Here is a 23013-nt window from a genome sequence, read left to right on the forward strand (position 1 = left end):
CGATGCTGACGCACTCCCAGACTTCACTGCTGCTGGCATTGGCATGCCTCAGCTGTAATCCATTTTGTCAAGTACCTTCAGATACCCTAATACAAATGTTTTGAAGGTGTATCTATCTTATCAAATAAAAATAAGAAAACCTTTTAGCAGCTGGGAGGCCTGAGAAACTGAATATTAACTGAAACTCTACATGCTTGGACTGGCTTCCAGACATAGCCTAGTTCTCTTAGTTAACACTGTGGTGGTAGCTTTGTATCCACTCAGAGTAACTGCAGTAAGAATTCAGTAGGAATACAGAAATCATTCCGTAGAAATGATTTGTTTTCACGGGGATATATGTGCGTTTCAAGAATTTAATTAATAACAAAGCTTTTTCTTCCTCCACTTTTCTGATCTTTGGTCATTTGGGGCTTAAAAAGCTCAGCTTGCTCCATTAACCCACCCACGGTTGTTAGCACAACTCCATGGGTAAGAAAGCCTCATCACAACTGGTATGTTTCTTTGAATTATGTGTCACAGTCAACCCTCTGTCACACTGCAACGTTCTGTATGTTTAAAGTTCTCTCAGGGCACAGACCTGCACCCCTGTGATCTCAGTACTCAGACAGGAGGACATGGAGTTCCAGGCCATTCTGGGATACCCAGAGAGCCACCGTCTCAAAAACAAAAACGCAAATTTTAAAATTTAATAATTCTTTCTAAGAACCAGATTTCTTATCAAATCTTACTTTGAAACATAGCTTAGCTTTGGCCAAGGTATTTTGAGCCTTTTTCTCTTGGTCAGATTCTGCTTACCTCAGCAAAAATTAAAATTAAAGGTTAAAATTTATTGATGAGTCTTCAATATCTTAATTAGAGTCATTTTGGTGGTTTATTAGTAATTCTATGTTATCTGGTTGGCTAGGATTTTTTTCACACATGCTTAAAATTACTTTAAATAGTTTAGGTCAACTACTGATTTTTCATCTTGTAGACAGCAAACGCACTCATAAAAAACCACTCCTTCAAAGGGTCTCTTTATGCAGAGAGAATCCATTTCTAGAGTTGGGTCTTTGCATCGGCTACAGAATTCCTTCACCGTATCAAATGTAGAGCTAAGCCAATGTTCTAGATTTCTTTAACATATCTGGTTACTTCTGAAATTTACACAGATCTTTGCTTATATGCTGATTATGAAAAATTCTGATCTCAGGGCAGTTTATTCTGTGGATCTTCAAGACTGTTTCAGAAGTACTATTCTCTGGGGTCTAAAACTCCGTATCTTTTGAAGGACAGTTCATTAATATGTCCTTAAACAGAAGGGTATTAAATTTTATTATAAATTATAGTCTGTGTGTGTCTTCAAAACTATATTGTTTGTGTTTTCAACTCTCTATAACTCTTCAGTGCTTCAGTACCAATTAGTATTGAAGTCTTTGAAGATCTTTGTTTCTGTCATCTTCCATCTTATTGCAGGAATTGAGCTGAGTGGCCCACATATCTACAATTTGATATATACCGTGAGAATGGAAAAGGACTTAAATGATTTTATGTCTAACAACTGCATGTAAGATTTAAAAGACATGTACACTATTTAAAATGGAATAACATCTCTCAAAATGTAGTAAAAATAAGGAAGTTCTTTCACACATAAGTGCATTATTTTTACTAAAGGAGCTACAAGCACTCTGGGCTCTTTGGAAGCATAAGGGAGGTGGTTACAAATCTTTAAGTATATACCTTAGTGGGTTAGTGCAGAAAACGGTTGACTCCCAACAGACTAAAATAGTCACAATTTCAGAAGCTAAGAAAGTAAGCACCATCTCCCAGGCACTGGTGATCTTTTGTTCTTTCAATACATAAGCAACGCTCTATCAGGTAGCAACACCTGTAGAACTTCAACAGTCCAATTATGATGGCCAGGCCTCAAATTTAACCATTTACACATTTTAGCATTCTTTTAACTATTTTTGTCTGTTCTGGGATGAGGAAAAGAAAGGCCATCCAAAGAATCGAGCACAGAATAATCCCTTCAAGATCAGAATCAATGGGCTTTTAGGTTACATACTTTTACAGATAATTTCTTATTCTTCCTATTACTCAATGCAATTTTAAATTCCGGATCGAAGCTGCAGGAGTCCTTCAAATCAGAACCATACTTGCCTTTCTAATCACGTATAATTTTTGGGCAAAAACACAAAGGGTAAAACTCCACCAATTCTTAAAAAGTCCATTCTTTTGTATAAGTATCTACTACTGTTTTTCTTTTTAATTAATTGTAATAATCTTAATTCTTAAAGATGCGTATTAGTTCAAATGCATAACACACATCTCTACATCTCTACATACTCCATATGAGCAGCAGGTGCCATTGAAGGAAATAATTTCTCAGCTGTGAGGAAGATGAACAAAATTCTGCCCAAATGCAAACATCTTCCAGTTGAAACGGAACCATTTATGACTCTAATTCTATCATGTTAGGGTTCTGAAGGAACTGCTTTTGAGGTTTCGGGGATCAAACCCAGAACTAAAGCATGGTTAAGCAAATACTCTAGTCCACCCAAAGTAAAAATTAAAAAATGCTTTTCTGTTTTGGAGAATCTAAAAAATAAACAAACAAACAAATGTCCAAGGCTTTCCCTCTTTCCTAGTGTAAGCCTCCAATTAACTACTGAGTATTAGCTATCGACCATGTTGGAATGAGGCCCATTTTTGCCTTCCCCAAACATTACAGTTACTGCTCCACTCTAGTTCCTGTTTCCTCGGCTGTCCACTGTTGATGGTTACCTCCTCCTCTTCCAGCCTTTTCAGTGAATCACCAGCAAATTTAATATACTGTGTCATGAGAGTGACCAGGGCAGTGTATCGAGTCCGCAGGTCCATGAACTGCAAGGCAGAAATGATACGAACGTTATCTCTGTTCCTAGTGAGTTGAGTGAACTCTGAGTGATGCCCACACTACCAACTGGACTTTGGAGAATAAAGCACACACTTATCCAACAGGAAGTGGCATTTCAGGAGTAATGAGTGAGCTTGCTACTCTCTTGTATACCACATTAAGCCATAACTTGTAAGTTTAATCATAAAGTACATTTTTTTATGCATTAATAAATGATCTTTAGCTGGGCAATGGCAGCATACACCTTTAATCCCAGCACTCAGGAGGTAGAGGCAGGCAGATCTTTCTGAGTTTAAAGCCAGCCTGGTCTATGGAATGAGTTCCAGGACAGCCAGTGCTACACAGAGAAACCCTTTGTCTACCCCAACCTCCCTGGCAAAAATTTAAACAAACAAACAAAAAATCTTTATTTTAAAAGGTTTTTGTTGTTGTTGCTTGTTTTTTGTTTTTTTCAAGATAGGGTTTCTCTGTGTAACAGCCCATAGAGATCCGCTTGCCTCTGCCTCCCGAGTGCTGGGATTAAAGGCATGCGCCACCACCACCCTGCAAAAGAGTTCTTTTTAAAGAGCCTTAATAAAATGTAGTGTTGCAGCACTTTCTATTGTAGAATATCTGTTTACACTATGTGAAGTTGTGTCATTGTGATAGGTTTAATAAAGAGCTGAATGGCCAATAGCCAATGGCCAATAGCAAGGCAGGAGAGAATAGGTGGGACTTCCGGGCAGAGAGAGGAACTCAGGATGAATCTAGGCATGGGAGAGACTCTAGTGAGACAATGAAGAAGCTGGACATATGGTTCAGAGAAGAGGTAACTGAGCCACGTGATAGAATGTACATTAACAGAAACAGGTTAATTTAAGTTATAAAAGCTAGTTGAGAAAAAGCCTAAGCTAAGGCCAAGCTTTCATTAATAGTAAGTCTCTGTATCATTATTTGGGAGTTGGAGGTCCAAAAAGTCTAACAAGAAAGTCCAACTACAACTTTCTGTAAGGGATGGTTAAAAAAAAAGTATTAGAAGTGAATAGTGATGAATGTACAAAATTGTGATATACTATAATTCTACTAAATCACTTAAAAATAATTAAGATGGCCAATTTTATATAAGGTATGTTTTACTGTGATAAAAGTAAAACTGTTTTTAAAATGTTTCTCTCTTTTCTGCCTGACCACTGCTCTTCTCCATTTGTTACCTCTTGAATAATGAGGTCTGCTGAGCTCTGTGTCCGCCGGCGTTTCACTGGAGACTTCTGCTGTGAATCCACCATGGCTCTGTAGGTCATTGTTTGCAACTCATAGTCCTGCATCCAAGAGTCGATATGAGAAAATTAATTAAAGCAAAGCCTGAAGGCTTCATTCCACAGTGACTGACCCCAGAGAACTGGAACATAGTTCACTGAACTAAGTTTAAATAAAGACATAAATGATGAAAACTAAATCTTTAAAATCTATTTGGTCCTAGAGATACTTGTAAGGTGGTGACATCAACAGAGACATGTACAATGATCAGCAAAGACCCAAACTGTCTTTAGAAGCCACAAAAGCATTTACTTCAGAATACTCTTGGTAGAGGCAGCCTTCACTTCCTCCACATCAACAACAGAGCTATGGAGCTGGGAAGCTAAGACTGTCAATAATAGCCTCTAAAAATATGACAGCGTCTCTCAAGTACAAGTTAAATGTTCGCTCAATTTTAAAGAAAAAAAAGGAAAAAATAATAAGCAAGTTTCAGAGCTATATGTCTAGGGTGTGTGTACATTTTCATGCATTCATGGAGACAGTGAAAATGAGCCAGTCAGGGCTGTCCCGGGACTCATTTCATAAAGAATTATTAGCTAAGTATAAAAAGGTCTGAATAAGGTTTGAAAAAGATCTAAATGCTCTTTTAACACAGGATGAATGATTTGAATTGCTTTAAAAATATGCTACAGCACCATATACCTAAATACTAAATTTGCCTCAAGTAAGCGACTTTACTCACCTTTACCACGGCTGAGTACTGCTCGGAATATTTCTGACATTCATCCATTTTGCTCTGTTTCACCTCTATTTCTGACACCAGCATCTGTAAAGACAGTTTAGAGGAAGAGAGATGGGAATTCTACACCATTCCCCATCACGCTCAGGAACTGGAAGACGTCCCTGTCACTCCACGCTGTATGTCTCGGTGCTTTAGACCTCACATGTGCCTTGACGTACCGATAAATAACATACTTCCAGAATAAGACTCATAGCGGTTAGCCTTGTGAGGCTTTCAGAGCAGAAAGGAGAATCACGCAGAGCAGATGCAGTGTCCTTCACTACACCCACCCCAGATGAAAACAGGGTTAGATGTTACTAGCTCCTAATGATGGAACAAAAACCTTAAAACACTCAATTTCCCATCAGGTGTGACTGGGCTTCTGTCTACTACCTCTGGCCACGTTTATTAATTCAGCAGGCATTCAACTGTGTTGCCAGAACAGTGCCAAGAAAATTAGACCCAGCCTATGAAACCAGGACTATGAGGTATGTAAAAACTACCCCAACACACTGTTCATTTTCTATGCCTTCAAAAGTGACTTCCAGGAAATAACAACAAATGAAGGCAGGTTTGGGGTATCGAATCCTCATACACATTGTTATTCCCTATGGTTGTCTAAGTAATTGCCCTTTCTTCCAACACAGGAGAGAAAGACGAGGCTCATGGCCAACCAAATGCAGACAGAACCTCAGTACAAGGATTTCTTTGTGTACCTTCTGTTGATTCAGCTGTAAGGCCAGGGCTTTGCTGTTTTCTGGCTGGTTTTCCTGCATCTTTCTCTGGGTAGTTTCAATTTGCTGGATCCAATCATCCAGAGGGTGATAGGAATCTCTGTAGTACTTCAGTGATTTCCCAATTCCTTCTAAGTCCCGAAGCCTGCAAGAACAACCAACAGTCAGACTCCAGCAGGAGGGGTGAAGAAGGGTCTGGGAAGAGAAAACCACAAGGTGAGACCCAAGAGCCACTAAGCACAACAGGGTAGATGTGCTGCAGCAGCCTAAGACAGATTCCTGGGGCACTCCAGACAGCATCAGGGCGAACAGAGACGTTCTGCTCCGGGAGCTGTGAAGTTCACTGGTGCTGTTGCCCTACTATAGCACTAACACTAAAGCTGAAAAAGAGGGAAATTAACCATCATTATAACCAGTTAACACGTCCTGGACAGCTGAGGCTTGCCTCAAATCATAGTTCACCTTTGGAAGAAGAATGAAATTCAATGAATGGTTGGTTCAACATGGTCTCAGAGAGTGTCTTCCAGGAACTGAAATTAAACACCCATTTCTATGATTTTTAAAGTCATCACATTCAACAAATTCATTGTGTATCTCTCAGAGAAAAAATACATATGAATACAACTTCATTTCTTGAATGGTACTATATCATAAAAGCATTTAATTTGTATTAATATAAACATAAAATGAGTAAGAACAGCCATTATTTATTTCTTTTAAGATAAAGCCTAAATCAATTCCATTTTCTTCTGGGTTTTAATTCTCATTGAACAAATGATTCCAGTTGTCTTACAATGTCAAAGAAAATGAGTAACAGGTCACTTCAAGTCCTTCACTTCTCTTAGGTCCAGCAGAAATTGCTATGCAGAGCCCAAGAAATAAGCTTATGATTTATTTTGCTAATTCATGGTTATTTGAACACTGTAAGTTCATAATAACTTTTAGAGCATTATATTATTGTCTTTTTTTTTTTTCTTTTTCTTTTCTTTTCTTTTTTCTTTTTTTTTTTTTTTTTTTTTAAGACAGGGTTTCTCTGTGTAGCTTTGCGCCTTTCCTGGATCTCGCTCTGTAGACCAGGCTGGCCTCGAACTCACAGAGATCCGCCTGGCTCTGCCTCCCGAGTGCTGGGATTAAAGGCGTGCGCCACCACCGCCCGGCTTATATTATTGTCTTTTAAAAAGACAGATTATACAAACGTGAGGTATGGTAGTTTAAATGTTATTGGCCCCCATAAGCTCATAGGGAGTGGCACTGTTGGGAGGTGTGGCCTTGTTGGAGAAAGTGTGTCACTGTGAGGGTGGGCTTTGAGATCTCCTTAGCCCAAGCTACACCCGTGTGGTCCACAGTTTACATCCTGTTGCCTGTGAATAGAGATGTAGAGCTCCTTCTCCAGCACCATGCCTGCCTGCATGCCACCATGTTTCCCACCTTGATGATAATGGACTTAACTTCTGAAACTATAAGCCACTCCAATTAAATGTTTTCCTTTATAAGAGTTGTCATGGTGTCTCTTCACAGCAATTGAAACCCTGGGACACCAAGATACATCAACATTTTTAATTATACATAGTTGAAAATGTTATTTTTCTGGAGTTGGAGAGATGGTTCAGCATTAAGAGCACTGGCTGCTCTTACAGATGATTTAGGTTCGATTCCCAGGACCCACATGGAGGTCCACAACTGTCTGTACCTCCAGTTCCAGTGATCCAATGCCCTCTTCTGGTCTCTTCAGGAACCAGGTATGCATGTGGGACACAGGCACACATACATGCAGGCAAAACAGCCATACACACAAAATAAAAACAGAACTTAAAGAAAGAGAAAAGATAATGTTTCTTTCAAGTTACATGTGTTGTTAAAGTGCATATGTAAGAAAGAAATATAATTAGGAAACAGTCTTGCGATTAACACATTAGCTATGGAATGTCAGTTAAAGTCTGTTTAGACTTTGCCCTCTGTACAGAAAGGGGATCCAACCCCCATAGCCACTGAACAGAAAGGGGACCCACCTGTTGTCAATCTGCACATGGACATTCTGCCACCTTTCAACCAGCTGGTCCGCCTTTTCTTTGTGCCAGTCAAAGTCAAGGTCCCGCTCTTTGTGTGCCTTAAACATCTCATCACTGATGGCTTTTGCTTTCTGCAACTCATCCTCCAATGCATGGAACACCCCTCTCTTTTCATCTACTTCTGATCGCCATTGCTAAAATACATATGTCGGTGAGCATCATGAAATGTATCCACAAGTCATAGAGTAAACACATAATTTACCTAATGTTACAATTTATTCATAACTACGTGATGTACAACCAGATAAAGAAAAAAACCTATGATATTGAAAATGTATCAGGTATAATCTTATACAATGACAATTATCTAACTGTGCTTTGATCTCTGAAAAAATAACATGTTACTGTGAGAGACACGTATGTCACTTAATGGGGAAAAGGAAGAAGAGGGAGGGGTAACATTTCATAGAGATGTGTCAACACACACAAAAATCAAGCATGCTTAATTCATGTTTCTCAATTAAAGATTATAAAAATCTAAAAGAAGTCTATAAAATCCAGCCTAGTAGAATTTATGTGTCAACAAAATTCAGAGTATTTCATAAGCCAGGGAGTTGCCACAATAAGAAAAGTCTTTTATTGTTTTTAAATGCTTCCAATTCCATTGTTTAAAAATTAATACAAGCTTAAAATGAATGAAATAACTTGAATGTTTTTGCAACAGCCTTGCTAAGCACTTTACATACAGAAATATAGATATAGGGACCTGTGAGACAGCTCACTGCTTAAGGGTGCTTGATGCCATGCCTTACGAGCTGAGTTTGATCCCCAGAACCACATGGTGGAAAGCGAGAACTGACTCCTGTAAATTCTCTTCTGACTTCCACAATCATGCATCATGGCATTTGAGACACACACACACATACACACACACTGTAAAATTTTAAAAATAAAAAATAGAGAGTACAGTAGTAAATATTTTTTCTTTCTCAAAATAACTTCTGAGGCTGGAGAGATGACCAAGTGTTTCAGACCACGGGCTGCTCTTCCAGAAGACCCAGGTTCCACTTCCAGCACCCACCATCTGTAGTTACAGTTCCAGGGGGTCCTATGCCCCCTCAGGCCTCCATGAGATCTGGCTCACAGACATACAAGCAGGCAAAACACTCATACATATAAAATAAAGCTATAAAAATATTAATAAAATATTCTTTTACTTCTTTGTTATCTTAGAATAACAGCCCCTTTTAAGCAAGTCAATCGGCTACAAGCAATTTAATTTTTAGTACCAACTCATCTTGCTGGCAATATGAAGCCACTCAGAAAAGCTACTGACAGAGGTTCAGATCTCAAACAAGAACACCTCTTGGGTGGTCTGAATAAGAATTACTCTTATAGATTCAAGTATTTCCATGTGTGGTCCTCAGCTGGTAAAACTGTTTGGGAAGGCTTAGGGGGCGTGGCCTTGGAGGGGGTGTGTCACTGGGGGTGGGCTTTGAGGGTTCAAAAGGCCAAGCCACACCCAGATGCTCTCTCATTCTCTCTCTCTCTCTCTCTCTCTCTCTCTCTCTCTCTCTCTGCCTTGGGTTTGTGGGTTAGATATAACTTCTCAGCTACTGCTCCAGCGCCACGCTTGCCTGACTGTTTGCTACCACGTTCCTCACCATGATGATTATGGACTCTACTCTCTACAATTGTAAGCAAGCCCCCAAATGAATGCTTTATTTTATAAATTGCTTTGGCCATGCTGTCTCTTCATAGCAACAGAACAGTGACTTATGATAAAATGACTGAATATACTTATTTACAGGAAGTTGTAGAATTAGGAATACAAAATGGAGATGGCACATTCAGAAACATATTCTACGTCAGATGCTTAGTGTTGGGTGTTTGGAACTTGGGCTCTGTGCTAGAGAAGTATTTGGAACTATGACCTTGAAAACATGTCCAGAAGTGAGACTCTTACCTTTAAAGTACTCATTAGATTCTCAATATTATTCTTGTCAGCTATTAATGCTTCTTCTTCACACAGTTTGGTTTCATAGAGTTTGACGAGGGCTTCTGCCTCTTGAGTGTTTTTTAATACCAAATTAACTGTTTTCAACCTTTAAAAGAGAAATAAATATTAAACCATGCTGTTTAATGCTTTTCCTTTTTTCTTTTTTGCATACTGTAGTCTTAAAGCATCATTATAACTCATGACATGGGAACACTGGCTGGTCTCCTGTAAGTCTGGCATTCAGTTGACTCTCTTCCTAATAGACACCACCCTATGCCCCACCCCCAGGTAGTATTTACAGATTCCAACAGAAGACAGTTCCTCGGTCACACTACCCATGAGAGGAAAACCATGAAGACTACCAACAGTGAGCTACAAAACAGAAATGTGGGAGACAGTAATCTGCAAGGTAACTCCCCCTTGACATGAGAAACATCATCAGTCCAGTTTCTGATGATGAAACACACTGTTCATAAAAACCAGTCAGAGTGACGGTGGCATGAGGACGTCATGTTAACATACTTCTCTATGTAAGTGGAAGACATGGAGTAGATCTGAGTCATGCTCTGAAGGACCACACTGAGCTCTGACCGCAGAGTGGGGACAGATGGAGAGTCTGCCGCTTGACTGAAGAATTCTTCACACTTGTTAGTGATCGTTCCCAAATCATCTTTAAGCCGTTCCAGCTCTTTCTTTAGTTTCTAGTCAAGAGAACAAGTGGAGATTACAGGTTATGGCCCCAAGTGGGTATGTTTCTAACAGCTGCTTAAAAATACATTTTAAGTCATGGCCAACGTAACATAAACATCCATATAACTTTTCTTTACTGAATAAACAGAAGCATGACATTCCAGCTTTAGAATCAGTAATGTCTTTATTGTTCATTCCCTTGACCTAAACCTCCAACTAGGGTTTTCTAACATGTGTAACTCTTACCTCCTGTTCCGTGATTCTGAACATGCTTTCATGTAAGTCGTCTCTTTCCAGGGGAGTCCGTATCTGCCGAATTAAGCGGTCTTCACAGCTCTCCAACCGAAGGCGAATGTTCCTCACTTCCGAGATGTAAAGATTATACACTGACTCCTCTTGCTCCTCTGTGAAAGCAAACATGTTCAGCAAGAGGCCTCTCCTCCCTAGGGAGCTCTTGTGCAAGGTTCAATACCACAGCTTTATTCTTCCTGAGGCAAATCACTGCTACCACTGTTCCTATTAGCAGAAATCCTAAAGGTATAACCTTAAAACAGAAATCCTAAAATGTGAATTTTAAAACTTAAAAATTACTAATCAAATTTCCCAAAGGCCATTTAAAGTACCAAATTATCATGGAAATATCCCAAAGAAGCAATATATTATTCTGTTTTATATTCACAAAAATATGAATTATATGCTATCAATTAACCATTAAATTGAACAAAAATCCAAAAGTAAAAAGCAGGTAAAGAAAGTGTTACTGTTTTAAGATTTTAAAAGACTAGTACTAATGAAGGCATTTGCTTTTAAATAGTATTAAGAGTTCAGACTAAGATTTATACTGAATAAAAGTTAACTAAATAAAGTATTTATTTACTAACTAACTAAAGTATTTAACTACTGTGTAAAACTGAACTGAGGAAATAATCAAATCTTTTATGAGCCTTAAGGACCTTCGTTCTGAGTGTTGCCCTGTAAAGCAGGACAAACATTAAAACTCAGATGAGATAAGAACTCCTCATCTGTTCCACTGCTTGGCTGGCACCTTTAGTTACTTCATCATTTAGAAATTAATGATCTCTTCTAGCATCTTCTTACCTCAAAAGCTTTTTTTGTTATTGGGGGTGCTGGGGACTGGACTCAGGGCTTCACACAATCCTGCTCCTGAGTTATATGCCCCGCACACACACGTTTCTATAGAGCTTAGTAATCTTGCTTACATATCACAGCCCACTGATGCAATATACCTAAGACTGAGATTTCCAATGAGAGTAGAAAAAAGCCTGGATGAAACTCCTGCAGGGAAAATAAACAGGCACCCCTTTTTACCTCTTTCTGCAGACTTGAGAAGCTCTTGATAATACTTCCTACATACATTCACCTCCTTTTCTAGCTGAGATACATCCGAGCCTGAAAATATTTGGGATTCCTGGCTATCCTCCAGAAAATCTTCCAAACGGGATTGCAGATTACTCAGAACCTGCTGGTGTTCGCCAGGCAACATTGTCTTGATCTGAAAGAACAAGGATCCTTTGATTAATGACGCAGTGCCCAGGGTTACATCTGAATGGGTCAGATCACAATTGATATCATGGTATACTTCAGTTTATTCACAGGTAGAGGAAACATCTGGAATTAATATTCTATTTATTTCAGGTTTGCACCCTACAGCAGAGAAATGGAACCAACCTAATTTTCCATCAGTAGATGAATGGATAATGACATTTGGTATATATATAAAATGGAATAAAAAATTGGCCCGGAGGTGGTGGCGCACGCCTTTAATCCCAGCACTCAGGAGGCAGAGGCAGGCAGATCTTTGTGAGTTCAAGGCCAGCCTGGTCTACAGAGCGAGATCCAGGAAAGGCGCAAAGATACACAGAGAAACCCTGTCTCGAAAAACAAAACAACAACAAAAAAAATTGTACAAAATGGAAAGACATATAATATTAAGGGAAGTCACACAATCTCAGAAAGATAAAAGTTCTCCCTCATGTGTGGGGCCTATCCTATAATACATATGTAGATAAGAAAACAAATGTGCATGTGTGTACAGTATACCATGTAGAAAGTCGAATAAGAAAGGGTAAATACCACGAGTGAGCGAAGACTGAATGCAGGCAAAGGACACTGGAGTCAGGAAAGAAGACATAAAGCTGCTTGGTATTGTGTTTCAACTCTGTCGTGGCTTCTTTGGTTTTGTGATGGGTAAGTAAACACAGACTAAGTTTGATGGTAAAGAGTGAAATTCAATGCGAAGTTCCACAGCTTCAAAATGGCTATTCTAACCATACAGAAGTTCCTTGAGATGTATAGACTTTGGGTGTGCTAATTTGGAGGTATGACTTTTTTCATTTGCAATAAAGTTTTAATTAAAAGAAGACAAGTAAAATCATTGATAAAATTCAATAAATGAAATTAAACTATACCTACTCTGTCTGTCTGAACACCTAATTCTAATTATCATGTTTTTCTTCCTACTCCTCCTTCTTTTTTGGTTTTTTTCAAGACAGGGTTTCTCTGTGTAGCCTGGCTGTCCTGGGACTTTCTCTGTAGACCAGGCTGGCCTCGAACTCTCAGAGATCTGCCTGCATCTGCCTCCTGAGTGCTGGGATTAAAGGCATGTGCTACCACTACCCAGTTATTTCTGATTTCTTACCTTCAGTAAGCACCATGCAGAGCATGAGCTCTAGATTTCCCTCACCTGTAGAGTGTGCCTCATCTACACAGGCCCTAACAAGAACTCACTGTCTGCCTGAATGTCAGCATCTGCTGGGCCCCATGCTTTTCCAGAGCAAATGCCAACTTGACACCGCATATGACAAGGCACCCCTCATTTTTAGATACACTGGGCTAATGTGCACACTTGTACTCACCGAAGCCACGTTACTGGCTCGAATTCTGTCAATCTCATTCACTAGATAATGCCAGGAGACTACACTCTTCATGTTTATGTGAGATTCATGCCAAAGAGTGAGGACATTCTGATACTGCTGCTCAATTCTGAAAGACATGCAGGAAAAAAACCAAAACAAAACATTTTAAACCTTTTTACTCCTTCTGAAAGCATGCTGCCCCCGATGGACCAGCTCTAGAGCTTTCTGGTCCTGTGGGTCCCTGACAAAGCACTGATTGCTTCTTTAACCTTCAGAAAGACCCCGAACCATACAAACCTGTTTGCAAAGTCAACGGCTTCTTTGTTTGGCGGGGGAACAGTAAAACACACCGATGGGACCATGGCCTCGTTCCCAGTAGGACTGATGACCTTCCACTTGGCGCGATGAGAATTGTTTGCCAGAACACATTCATCGTCTTTGTAAATGGTTATCTGGTTTCAAATGAAAGAGACAAAAACTGAGCTCACCACTCACTCATCTTCTGCACACAATCTTGGGAATTACTGTTTTTAGGAGGCAGAGAAAAGCCTTATAACTAGGAAGCATTATGACCTCCTTTTTAAAATACGTGGATTAATCGCAGAATCTGGTCTGCTTTAAGAAGGACCAGTACCTCAATCTGTCTGTAGTCACAGATGGCTTTGATCGGAATGGAGGTTTTGAGTAGATTGTCAGGACTCCTTGGCTTTAGCTGTACTATGGTCTTTGCTCTCCCCATGAGGCCAGCCACCGAGCTCCGGTACTGCAGAAGCTCTTCTTTTTCCTCCTAGTCAGGAAACACAGCGGGCTTTTAAAATGAATGATTCAAACTCTCCATTCCACAGGGATTTACGCAAATGAAACTTCATCACCAAAGTATGCCCTGACCACTGGGCTACACTCTCTACATCTTGTTACCCTGTCTTGAATCCCTCAAATTTGTCTGGTCAAAATCCTCATTTTGCCTGGTTACTTTTTTTTCCTCTTTGGCATTATTATTATCTAACATTCTACATACATTTTGTTTATTAAGATATTACTGTGCAGCTACCCTTTCACATCTAGGCACCACAAGGGAGGGCAAGTCCTGCCTGTTTTGTTCATGGTTACATCTCCAGAACTGAAAACAGGCCTGGGCAGACACAGAAGGTGTCTACCAAGGATCTCCTTGTGGAATTACTGACTACACACACCACTGCTAAAGCAGTTTAAACAATACCATATAAAGTACACTACTATTATCAAAAACTAAACCAACTAAAGGCTTAATTGAATGAGCTACTAGTGTTGATGAAATATAAATCTGCACATACAGACATATAATAAATCACTAATCTACCCAATGATATATAGGACACAATCTATAGTTTCCACATCAGTACCATGGACTCCTGAACAAGGTCTTCCAGTTTGTGAATGCTGCTGGATCGGTCACAGCTGTACTTGCGGTGAATGGCATCCTTCAGATTCCTTAGGTAATCAGTGGCTTCTTTGGCATCATTGAAAAACTAAGGAAAGATAAAACTTGACAGCTGAACTACACTGAATGCCAGGAAGGCGGAGATTTGTTCAATCTGGGTGCTCGGGCCCTTTGTGTGCCCCTGACTAGGAGGAACAGAATCTAGGAGGAACAGAATCAAAGCACAAAGGAACTTAATAGCAACATCCTTTTTGGAACTGAAAATAACCTTTGAACTTGAATGGCTACAGATGAATATTAATTATCCAAACTGTACATGTATATTATGCTTTGGCTCTGTATTATTTTGATTGGAAGTCTCTTTTACTTTAGGGCTCAACCAATCTTTTAAGTAGGTGTGGACTTGCAAAGAACACATTAAAATTTCTAAAGAATAAAATGAAGTCTTTATTTGGTTGACTATAATAACTTCCCTTAATACAAGAAAAATTTTCAGGATTATTTTTACAATATTTAAAGGTCTTATAAAAGATTCGTTCTGTATGTGCGTGCGTGCGTGCGTGCGTGCGTGTGTGTGTGTGTGTGTGTGTGTGTGTGTAAATCAGATGTCAACAACTGGGAGTTTTTTTCATTTCTCCCCTATTTTTTGAGATAAAGTCTCTCACTGAACCTAGAGCTCTCTCATTTGGCTACACTGGCTGGCCAGGGAGCCCCAGGGGCCCTTCTGTCTCTACCTGCCCTCAGCACTGGGCAGCTCACTTTTTTTTAAAAGTGTGGTTTCTGGGGGTTGAACTCTGGGCAAACAATGTGCCAGCTGACCCGTCTTCCAGCCCCAGGATCTCTTCCTTAACAGCTAACCTTTCCCCTCTAAGACACGAAACCAACCCGGACATCCTGTAAGGAAAGTATTGGTTCACGCCCCCATGTGTTAGGTGCTTGCTTCTTCGTCATAGTGAGATTTCTGCACCTCAGCCCAGAGGACAGTGCGGTCTATGCAGGCTGCAGTCTATGCAGGCTGCAGTACTACTCACATACCTCAAAATAGGCAGTGTTCTCCTTGATGTGCTGCTCCACACACTGGCAGAGCTGTAAGATCCAGCTCCACTGTGTCTGCATCGCTGCTCTGTATGCCTGAGAGAGAAAACACACACTGAAAGCCAGGGCAGAGAACTCAGGGACAGAGGGCTGGTCTGCCTCAACAGCCGAGCATGCACCTTGCATGCGGAACATCTGTGGTGCGATCCCCTGCATGGCAAATACTGATGCATTTATTTATTTTTAGCTTTTTTTTCTTTAATTACTTTTTTTTTTTTTTTTTGAGACAGGATGTCTCTTAGTACACAGCCCGGGTTATCCTCAAGCTTGTGGCAATCCCCTTGCCTCAGCTTCTCATTACAGGCTGGAATTACAGGCGGGAGCCATCATGCCCAGCTCAGTGTTGATGGCTTCAAATGACAAAACACACTACTATCCAAACAGATGGAAACAATTTTTAATGGATGTGAAACTGGGGTACCAGATTTTCTTATATGAGAGTCTTCCTTATGCAATTAGTCGTAAAATTTGTACACAATTTTAAAATTAGTCCAGATGAATTTTCTCAAATTTCTAATTTCTTGATTTTTTTTCTTAGAATGAGGAAAAATTATGGCTATTTTATATGAAAAATTTACATTTGAAATAAATGCAAGCTACTCCCTCTATTTATAAAATTCACCCTTTTCTTTACTCTTTCCTCACTAACCCTGACACCTGATTTTTAAAATACTAAGTATACTTTTCTCTATGGCATCCCCAAACTCCCCATTTCTGGAGTTTTATATTACTGAGCCATACCAGGTGTGTGTTAACACAGATACACAGAAGCCATACCAGGTGTGCGTTAACACAGACATACAGATCTGCAGTTTCCTTCTGTGTTTTGATAAGGGAGACTTAGGGAGGGTAGAGAAGGCAGTATATACTCTCACATCAATGCAACTACCGGGTTTAATAATATTATAATAACAAAAATTTAGACACTCATCTATTTGAATGTTTATTATTAAATACAAGCATATCTTTCATGAAGGAAACTGTAGAAAGCACACCTAGATCCTCATGAATTCTGAAACTCAGTTTTATAGAAGGTGCAAATCCCTGCCTCCCAGGAGAGGGAGCTCTGTGTCTGTCCATGGTGTGTTCAGCCTGTCCTTTCTTCCTCCTGGAATGACCCCAGGGCTTCTGAGTTGTGCTCAGGCAGGCTTTACTGCAGATGTGCAGTTGCTCCTGGGAATCTAGCAACATGCGATATTATTTGCTTCCTCAAGCTAAGCTACATTTCGGATGCATTTACTCAAAAGCAGCTTCACGGGCCCTAAAAAAAAGCTGCTACCTTGATCCTAAGGGACGATGAAGAGAAGCAGCAGCAGGATTCACTGGGAAAGTTATCTCTGAGCCAGACTCTAGTATAAACACTTAGCAGCTGGATTTTTTTTTTTTAAATGACTGAAAGAGGTTTAAGCTGACAGACCTATGAGAACTCAGTCCAGACCTCTGACTTGCTTACCTCTATAGTCAAGCGGGCTGGGTGGTTCTCTAGAAGCAGCTGCTCTGCGATCTCCTGTACGGCTTTAATACTTTCCTCCTTCTGCTCGAGTTCTCTCATGAGCTCCTAGTGAGGAAGCATCAAGAAGTGTGTCAGGAGACGCGGGCGGTGAGCTCCAGGTCCGGCTCAGGCTCCCGAGCGCGAGGCCGACTCACCGCATGGTACCCTTTCTTTCGAGCCACGCCGGTGTTTCTCTCGCTCCAGTCATAAGCAACTTCTTCCTCTTCCTTCTCGTTCAGCCAGATAAGTTCATTAGTTGCCCGTGTCACAAAATTATGGAGTGTATCAAGGTGCCGCTCCTGATTTCTGGATGTATTCTGTTTAAGAAAAACCATTGTTAAGCATCCGATGGTCAGTAAACAGACATGATGGAAAGAGGGAGTTTAAAGAAAACAAATGAAAAAAAAAAAAACTTACCAAGAGTTTTGCATATTGACTCTCTAATCTGTGCAACTTATCTGTGTAAGTTAACTTAAGAGGCGCCGTCATCTGAATCTAAAATAAGGTAAGAAAGCATGGATGTTAGGAATCTTAAGTTCTGACTAATACTTAATATATTAATCATTGAGTTATAAGGTCTTTATGTAAAAAGAAAATAATACCCAACTACAATAAAATATTTTAAAAGATTTCACAGACCTCACTAAGTTTAGCTTCCTTAAGGCTAGTTTCAAATTCTTCAATGGCTCGGTGAACATTTTTATGGTTTTCTAAATGGCTTTCAACACTTGGCAAGTCTGAGCCCCATTCAGTGCGGTCCAGCTGCACCTTCAATAGCAAAATACCAGTTTAAAAAAAAAAGAGAGAGAGAAGTTGTCGCAAGAGTAAGACTGGGAAACTGAGATAAACCTTACCTGCATCTCATCAACCCAGTTCAAGAGATCCTGAACGAATTTCATATTGACTTCCTCTTCTGTCAAATTCTGATCCAGCAAAGACGACTTCAGCAGGGGCTTTCTGATCTGCATTAGCTTCAGAGTCTGTAAAGAATTTGGCTCTACTCCTAAACTGAAATTTGGAGCTACCACTGAGGGGAGGCCAGGCGTATAAGCCGGAGTAACAGATGGAGTCAGACGGGAAGTCATCCCTGATGACAAGCCAGAAGTCACACTGGAAGAGGTCAAGGAAGGTGTTAAACTCTGGGTTAGCCCTGAGTTCAGACTGGGGTGTAAGGTCTGTGCAAATCCTGAGTTTAAACTTTGACTGATTCCTGATATCATGAGTTTCGTCTGCTCTGTGGTCAGCATGCGTCCTTTGCTGTACACTGAGGAACACTCGTTCCTTAAGGCCATAATTTCATCGCGCAGCTTTGCAACCCTGCAGAAACATGGAGAGGGATAAGGCATGACTGAAGAGTAATGTAAACTGCTGGCTGTAGCTGATGTACCAAGACTGGCTTTCCAGTGGAATTAGTCATGCACCACTACTGCAAGCCTCTAACGGTAGGGGAGCCCAAGCACGCACGCAGGACTTCTGCGTTCAGCTGTCGTTCTGCAGACCCACACTGCTTGAGAAATACCTATTTGATTTTAAAAACATCACTGAAACCATCTTGGTAAAATTTTGCCTGATGTTTTGTTTTCACTGAATATCGGACTATAAAAACGCTCCACATTATTAGTCTTTATAACCATCATTTATAGGGAACATAATTATGTACCATAAGGTGATGGTTCTATTATTTGATATTAAGGATAATAAAATTTCTTATAAAATACTCCTGGCGTGAACATAAAGTTTTCCAATTGTATCTACTTATTATCCACATAGAGAAGAGCTCCTAACTCCTAGAAGTGAAATGATTGGCTCAAACATGATGCACAAAGTTTACTTTCTTATGTTCATAGAGAGAATACAGCTTGCCCAGTTCTATTCTCTCTGCCCCCACAAACTTCTCAGAAATGTTTTCATATTTGCTGTTTACTTTTTCCTCCTTGAGACAGAGTCTTGCTATGTAGCTCTTGCAGGGTTGTGCATTTGTGATTCTTTTACCTAAGCCTTTGGAGAGCTCAGAATCCATGTGGGTGCCACCATACACAACTTTACCATTTTTTAAAACAATTTTTAAATTTTTATTATTAGGAAAATTTTTTCATTCATTTTACACATCAATCAAAGATCCCCCTCTTCCCTCCTCTCGCCCCCCCCCCAGCCTCCCCGTCCCAAACCACCCCCCCTCACTCCCACAAGAAAGCAAGGCCTCTCATGAGGTGCCACATCCAGTAGAGGCAAGTCCAAGCCCTTCCCCTTGCCTCAAGGCTGCAAGAGGTGTCCCATCCTAAGTAGTAGGATCCAGAAAGCCCTCTCATGCACCAGGGATGGATTCTGATCCTACCGCCAGGGGGCTCCCCAAAATTATTTATTTTTATTTTTATGTGCACTGGTGTTTCGCCTGTGTGTATGCCTGTGTGAGGGTGTCAGGTACCCTGGAACTGGAGTTACAGACAGTTGTGAGTCACCATGTAGGTGCTTGGAATTGAACCCAGGTACACTGGAAGAGCAGCCAGTGCTCTTAACAGCTGAACCATCTCTCCAGCCTCCATACCTTTACCATTTTACACACATATATTTTTCTAATATTTGGTCCTGACCATGTTTACAATAGAATAAACACAGAACTAACTGAAAATGAGAACTTTTCTTACATTTTTCCATTTTCTAATGTTGCAAATTGTTGTTGTTGTTGTTGTTATTATTATTATTATTATTTATTGTGGTCTTGGTCTGAGGATCAAACCCAGGGCTTTAACTATGCTTAGTTAAATATTCACTCTGCCTCTGGGTCACATCGAAAGACCTACACAAATATTTTACATACTTGGAAATATAGACATTTAAAATATTCATTTTAATGACTCCAGTATTTACTACGACAGTAAATATTATATTTATTGAAGATATTGATTCTACTTATTTTTGTCAAAATATTACAACTCACAAATAAAACTTGATTTCCTACTATACATTCCCATCATGCTCTCAGGAACCAGTTCCTGAGAGGAAACAAGGAGCAGTCTTACCTCTGCACCAGCTGGTCTGCCTGGTAATACTTCCCATCGATCAGAATCTGTACATCAATCACATGCTGGCGTAAAAGGTTCTCACATTCAAGTATGTACCCGGCAATTTCTGCTTCGTTCTGAAACTGCACTCCTGATTCTAATCTTTTGGAATCCTGTATTTAAAAGAACTCAGCATTAATTCTGTAAAAACAAATGTCAAGACTAGTTTTAAACTCCAAAATATTAGAAGAGAAGCTTATGTCATCTTTATTTCTTTTGGTTCAAATACATGTTTTTCTTTCACTCACTACCTCCCAAGAGAAAAAAATATGAATCATAATCTTTCAGAGCTCCTGCAGGGAGTGAGTACCAGGAATCGATCAAATGATACAGAAGGTTCCGGTTTACCCAGGCACACACCATCCCTCTACAGCAAGCCCTGGCTCCTGAAACCAACTTACAGACTGGAGAGCATTTCGGGCTAGGATCAGTTTGTCTTCACAGATGACACTGTCCCTCTGAACTCGGACAGCAATCTGTTGCAGCATATCCAACCTAAAAGAGACAAAAGGAAAAAAAAAGTCCTTCTTTTTGAAGTCAAAGAGCTCACCAGTCGTGAAAAAACGACCCCGCCAAGGAAGAAAAGACCGACCGAGTCACACCGCTGACTCCATCCATACCTGTGTCCATCAAAGGACTCATTGCCAAAGCTAATGCAGGAGTTGATCAATGTGGGGCCACAGTGAACAGACAGAAGATTGTCGTTCGAATCTAGACTAGTCCGAGTGCTGGTCGTGTTAGTAAACACAGAGTCACTGCTACGATAACTGTAGCTACTGCTCTGCATTTTCAGCCCTGGAATGGTGTCCTAGGACCGTGAAAGTAGGACTGGAGAAAGCTCCACTTCTACCCGGTGAGAAGTGGCCTCGGAGGAGAGACACGGCTTTAATGGATCCTTAAATATGCTTCAACATGCATATGCAATACACTGCAAATACTATCCTGATAGCTATTCAGAAGAATCACGCCTGAAGCCATTCATTTGCTTGCTGAGGTTTGCCTTTTGTAACCTGCATTAAAGCCTTGCAAGTAGAGACAGATCAGGATGATTGGGCGTCACTGGAAAAGATACGCCAAATATTTTCACTCAGAGTCATCCAGCTGCAACCACCTAAAAAACAACTCCGGCACCAGGAACCCGGGAACCATCACCAGCGAAGGTAATTCTATCAATACCAACCAGCAGCCAAGAGGACACAAAGATTACATTATAGCCGGACTTCTGCAAAGAGATGCTGTGTGCTGGGTAACACAACCCAAAACGCTGGAACCATCACGAACACACAAGCAGAGTTAATGAGAAACAAAATCTATTCCCATCTGACCGCCACGTCATTTGTCCACCATATTAACTGGAAAAACATTCAATTACTTTTCTCTGTAGGATGGACTCCCTCAGTAACCTTACTTCTAAACTACTACAGTTCGCATTTGAAAAGACAAAGAACCCAAGTAGAATACTGGCTCAGTAACTGCAAATGTGTCTGAACTTGCTTCCCCTTCACACGGACCAGTAGAGGGCCCAATTCTTTCCTGTCTGTCTTCTCCACACTCCAAGCCACATAGCTACCATAATTTACAGCACATAGCCAGGGCCAAAAAATCTGTGTCAAGAAAAATAGAACAATTAAAAACAGGAACAGCTGTACCTTACTATACAGTTGTTATTTCCAGGAAATTAAACATTTTTACACACATAACCTCATCTCATATTCATAACCACTAAATGTGGTAGGTATTGTTACATTCGGTTCCAGTTGAGAAAACAGGCCTAGATATTTAAGAACTCTTCTAAGATCATGTGACTTCCAAGCTGAAGTAACAAACCTAATCCAGAACGGACTGGCTCCTGAATCTTGAACTCTCAACTGCTCTCTTTCAGCATCCTGTTGTGGTTGGATGTGTTCGTGTTGGAAGCATGATCCCTGGCGTGAAGTGCTTAAGAGTGATTAGATCATAAAGGCTCAACCCTCATGAATACATTAATGCCATTATCACAGGAGTGGCTTGGTTACTATACCAGCGGGTAGACGGCCATACTGCATCAGTGAGCGCCTGCTCTCTCCCATGCCTGTCTGGTTCCCTAGTCACCACGAAGCTCCACTCTCCTCCCCCTCAAGGCCTGTCCTCCACCTACCAGGGAAGGCCCTCACCAGGTGCCAGCACCAGCATTTCTCAACTTCTACAACTCTGAGTCCCCAGTTTCCTCATCTCTTTTTCTTTCCTCAAGCACAAGACAGTCTTTGTACAGTCCAGGCTTTCCATGCCCCGGATGTCGCTTCCCAAGTGCTGGGCTGACAGTAGACATGTACCACTGCACAACCCTCGATAATAGCTTCTTTATGTTATCCAGTCTGCAGCATTCTGTTGCAGCAGTACAAGACGATTAAGACAAATGTTAAAATTCAGCTACTGATGCAATGACTAAAATTCTCTATATTTTCTCTGTATCTTTAATTCAAATGATTTGTTTAACACCCTGTTTTAATCATGAGGAAGAGCTGCAGCCCATGCATTTAAAGCTCATTTTGATTCTTACACTCTGTTTATATAGACATGGTAACTTTATGCTTTAACAAGAGTGTAACTAGTAATAAAGGGTTGGCAAGCTGAACTTGCCTTTGTATCTTAAATACATGATTCCGTGTCAACTCTGAAGTCAGTGTGGGAGACCATAAGAACACAACTACACTGGATTTCCTCTGTTATGTGCCTGGCACTGTGCGAAAACACTGGTAAGG

At 40.4% G+C, this 23013-nt stretch overlaps 2 protein-coding genes across 11 annotated transcripts in view; both read right to left on the bottom strand.

Moving 5' to 3' along the window:
* The window catches only part of Dst (dystonin), a 160740-nt gene extending 139611 nt beyond the window's left edge, over positions 1 to 21129 (bottom strand). For 8 of the 10 annotated variants that reach the window (XM_059281380.1, XM_059281377.1, XM_059281378.1 and 5 more), the window contains exons 1-21: positions 20674 to 20763; positions 20231 to 20385; positions 18065 to 18527; positions 17850 to 17978; positions 17628 to 17705; positions 17366 to 17527; positions 17172 to 17276; positions 15659 to 15754; positions 14586 to 14711; positions 13838 to 13990; positions 13501 to 13655; positions 13204 to 13330; positions 11657 to 11840; positions 10574 to 10731; positions 10160 to 10338; positions 9605 to 9743; positions 7639 to 7832; positions 5612 to 5774; positions 4857 to 4940; positions 4069 to 4176; positions 2767 to 2865 (exon numbers count right to left, since the gene is read on the bottom strand). In XM_059281380.1, coding sequence (XP_059137363.1) covers positions 2767 to 2865; positions 4069 to 4176; positions 4857 to 4940; positions 5612 to 5774; positions 7639 to 7832; positions 9605 to 9743; positions 10160 to 10338; positions 10574 to 10731; positions 11657 to 11840; positions 13204 to 13330; positions 13501 to 13655; positions 13838 to 13990; positions 14586 to 14711; positions 15659 to 15754; positions 17172 to 17276; positions 17366 to 17527; positions 17628 to 17705; positions 17850 to 17978; positions 18065 to 18527; positions 20231 to 20385; positions 20674 to 20760 — 3144 coding nt within the window. In that variant the 5' untranslated portion in view covers positions 20761 to 20763. Of the gene's footprint in view, positions 1 to 2766; positions 2866 to 4068; positions 4177 to 4856; positions 4941 to 5611; positions 5775 to 7638; positions 7833 to 9604; positions 9744 to 10159; positions 10339 to 10573; positions 10732 to 11656; positions 11841 to 13203; positions 13331 to 13500; positions 13656 to 13837; positions 13991 to 14585; positions 14712 to 15658; positions 15755 to 17171; positions 17277 to 17365; positions 17528 to 17627; positions 17706 to 17849; positions 17979 to 18064; positions 18528 to 20230; positions 20386 to 20673; positions 20768 to 20892 lie in introns of those variants that run through there. The other 2 variants (XM_059281384.1, XM_059281385.1) reach the window with 2 other exon arrangements.
* A 719-nt stretch (positions 21130 to 21848) lies between these two features.
* The window catches only part of LOC131926121 (dystonin-like), a 40493-nt gene continuing 39328 nt past the window's right edge, over positions 21849 to 23013 (bottom strand). The window contains exon 8 of the mRNA XM_059281414.1: positions 21849 to 21876. Coding sequence (XP_059137397.1) covers positions 21849 to 21876 — 28 coding nt within the window. The remainder of the gene's footprint in view (positions 21877 to 23013) is intronic.

This window comes from Peromyscus eremicus, chromosome 16_21, assembly GCF_949786415.1.
Source record: "Peromyscus eremicus chromosome 16_21, PerEre_H2_v1, whole genome shotgun sequence".
NCBI classification, from domain to species: Eukaryota; Metazoa; Chordata; class Mammalia; order Rodentia; family Cricetidae; genus Peromyscus; species Peromyscus eremicus.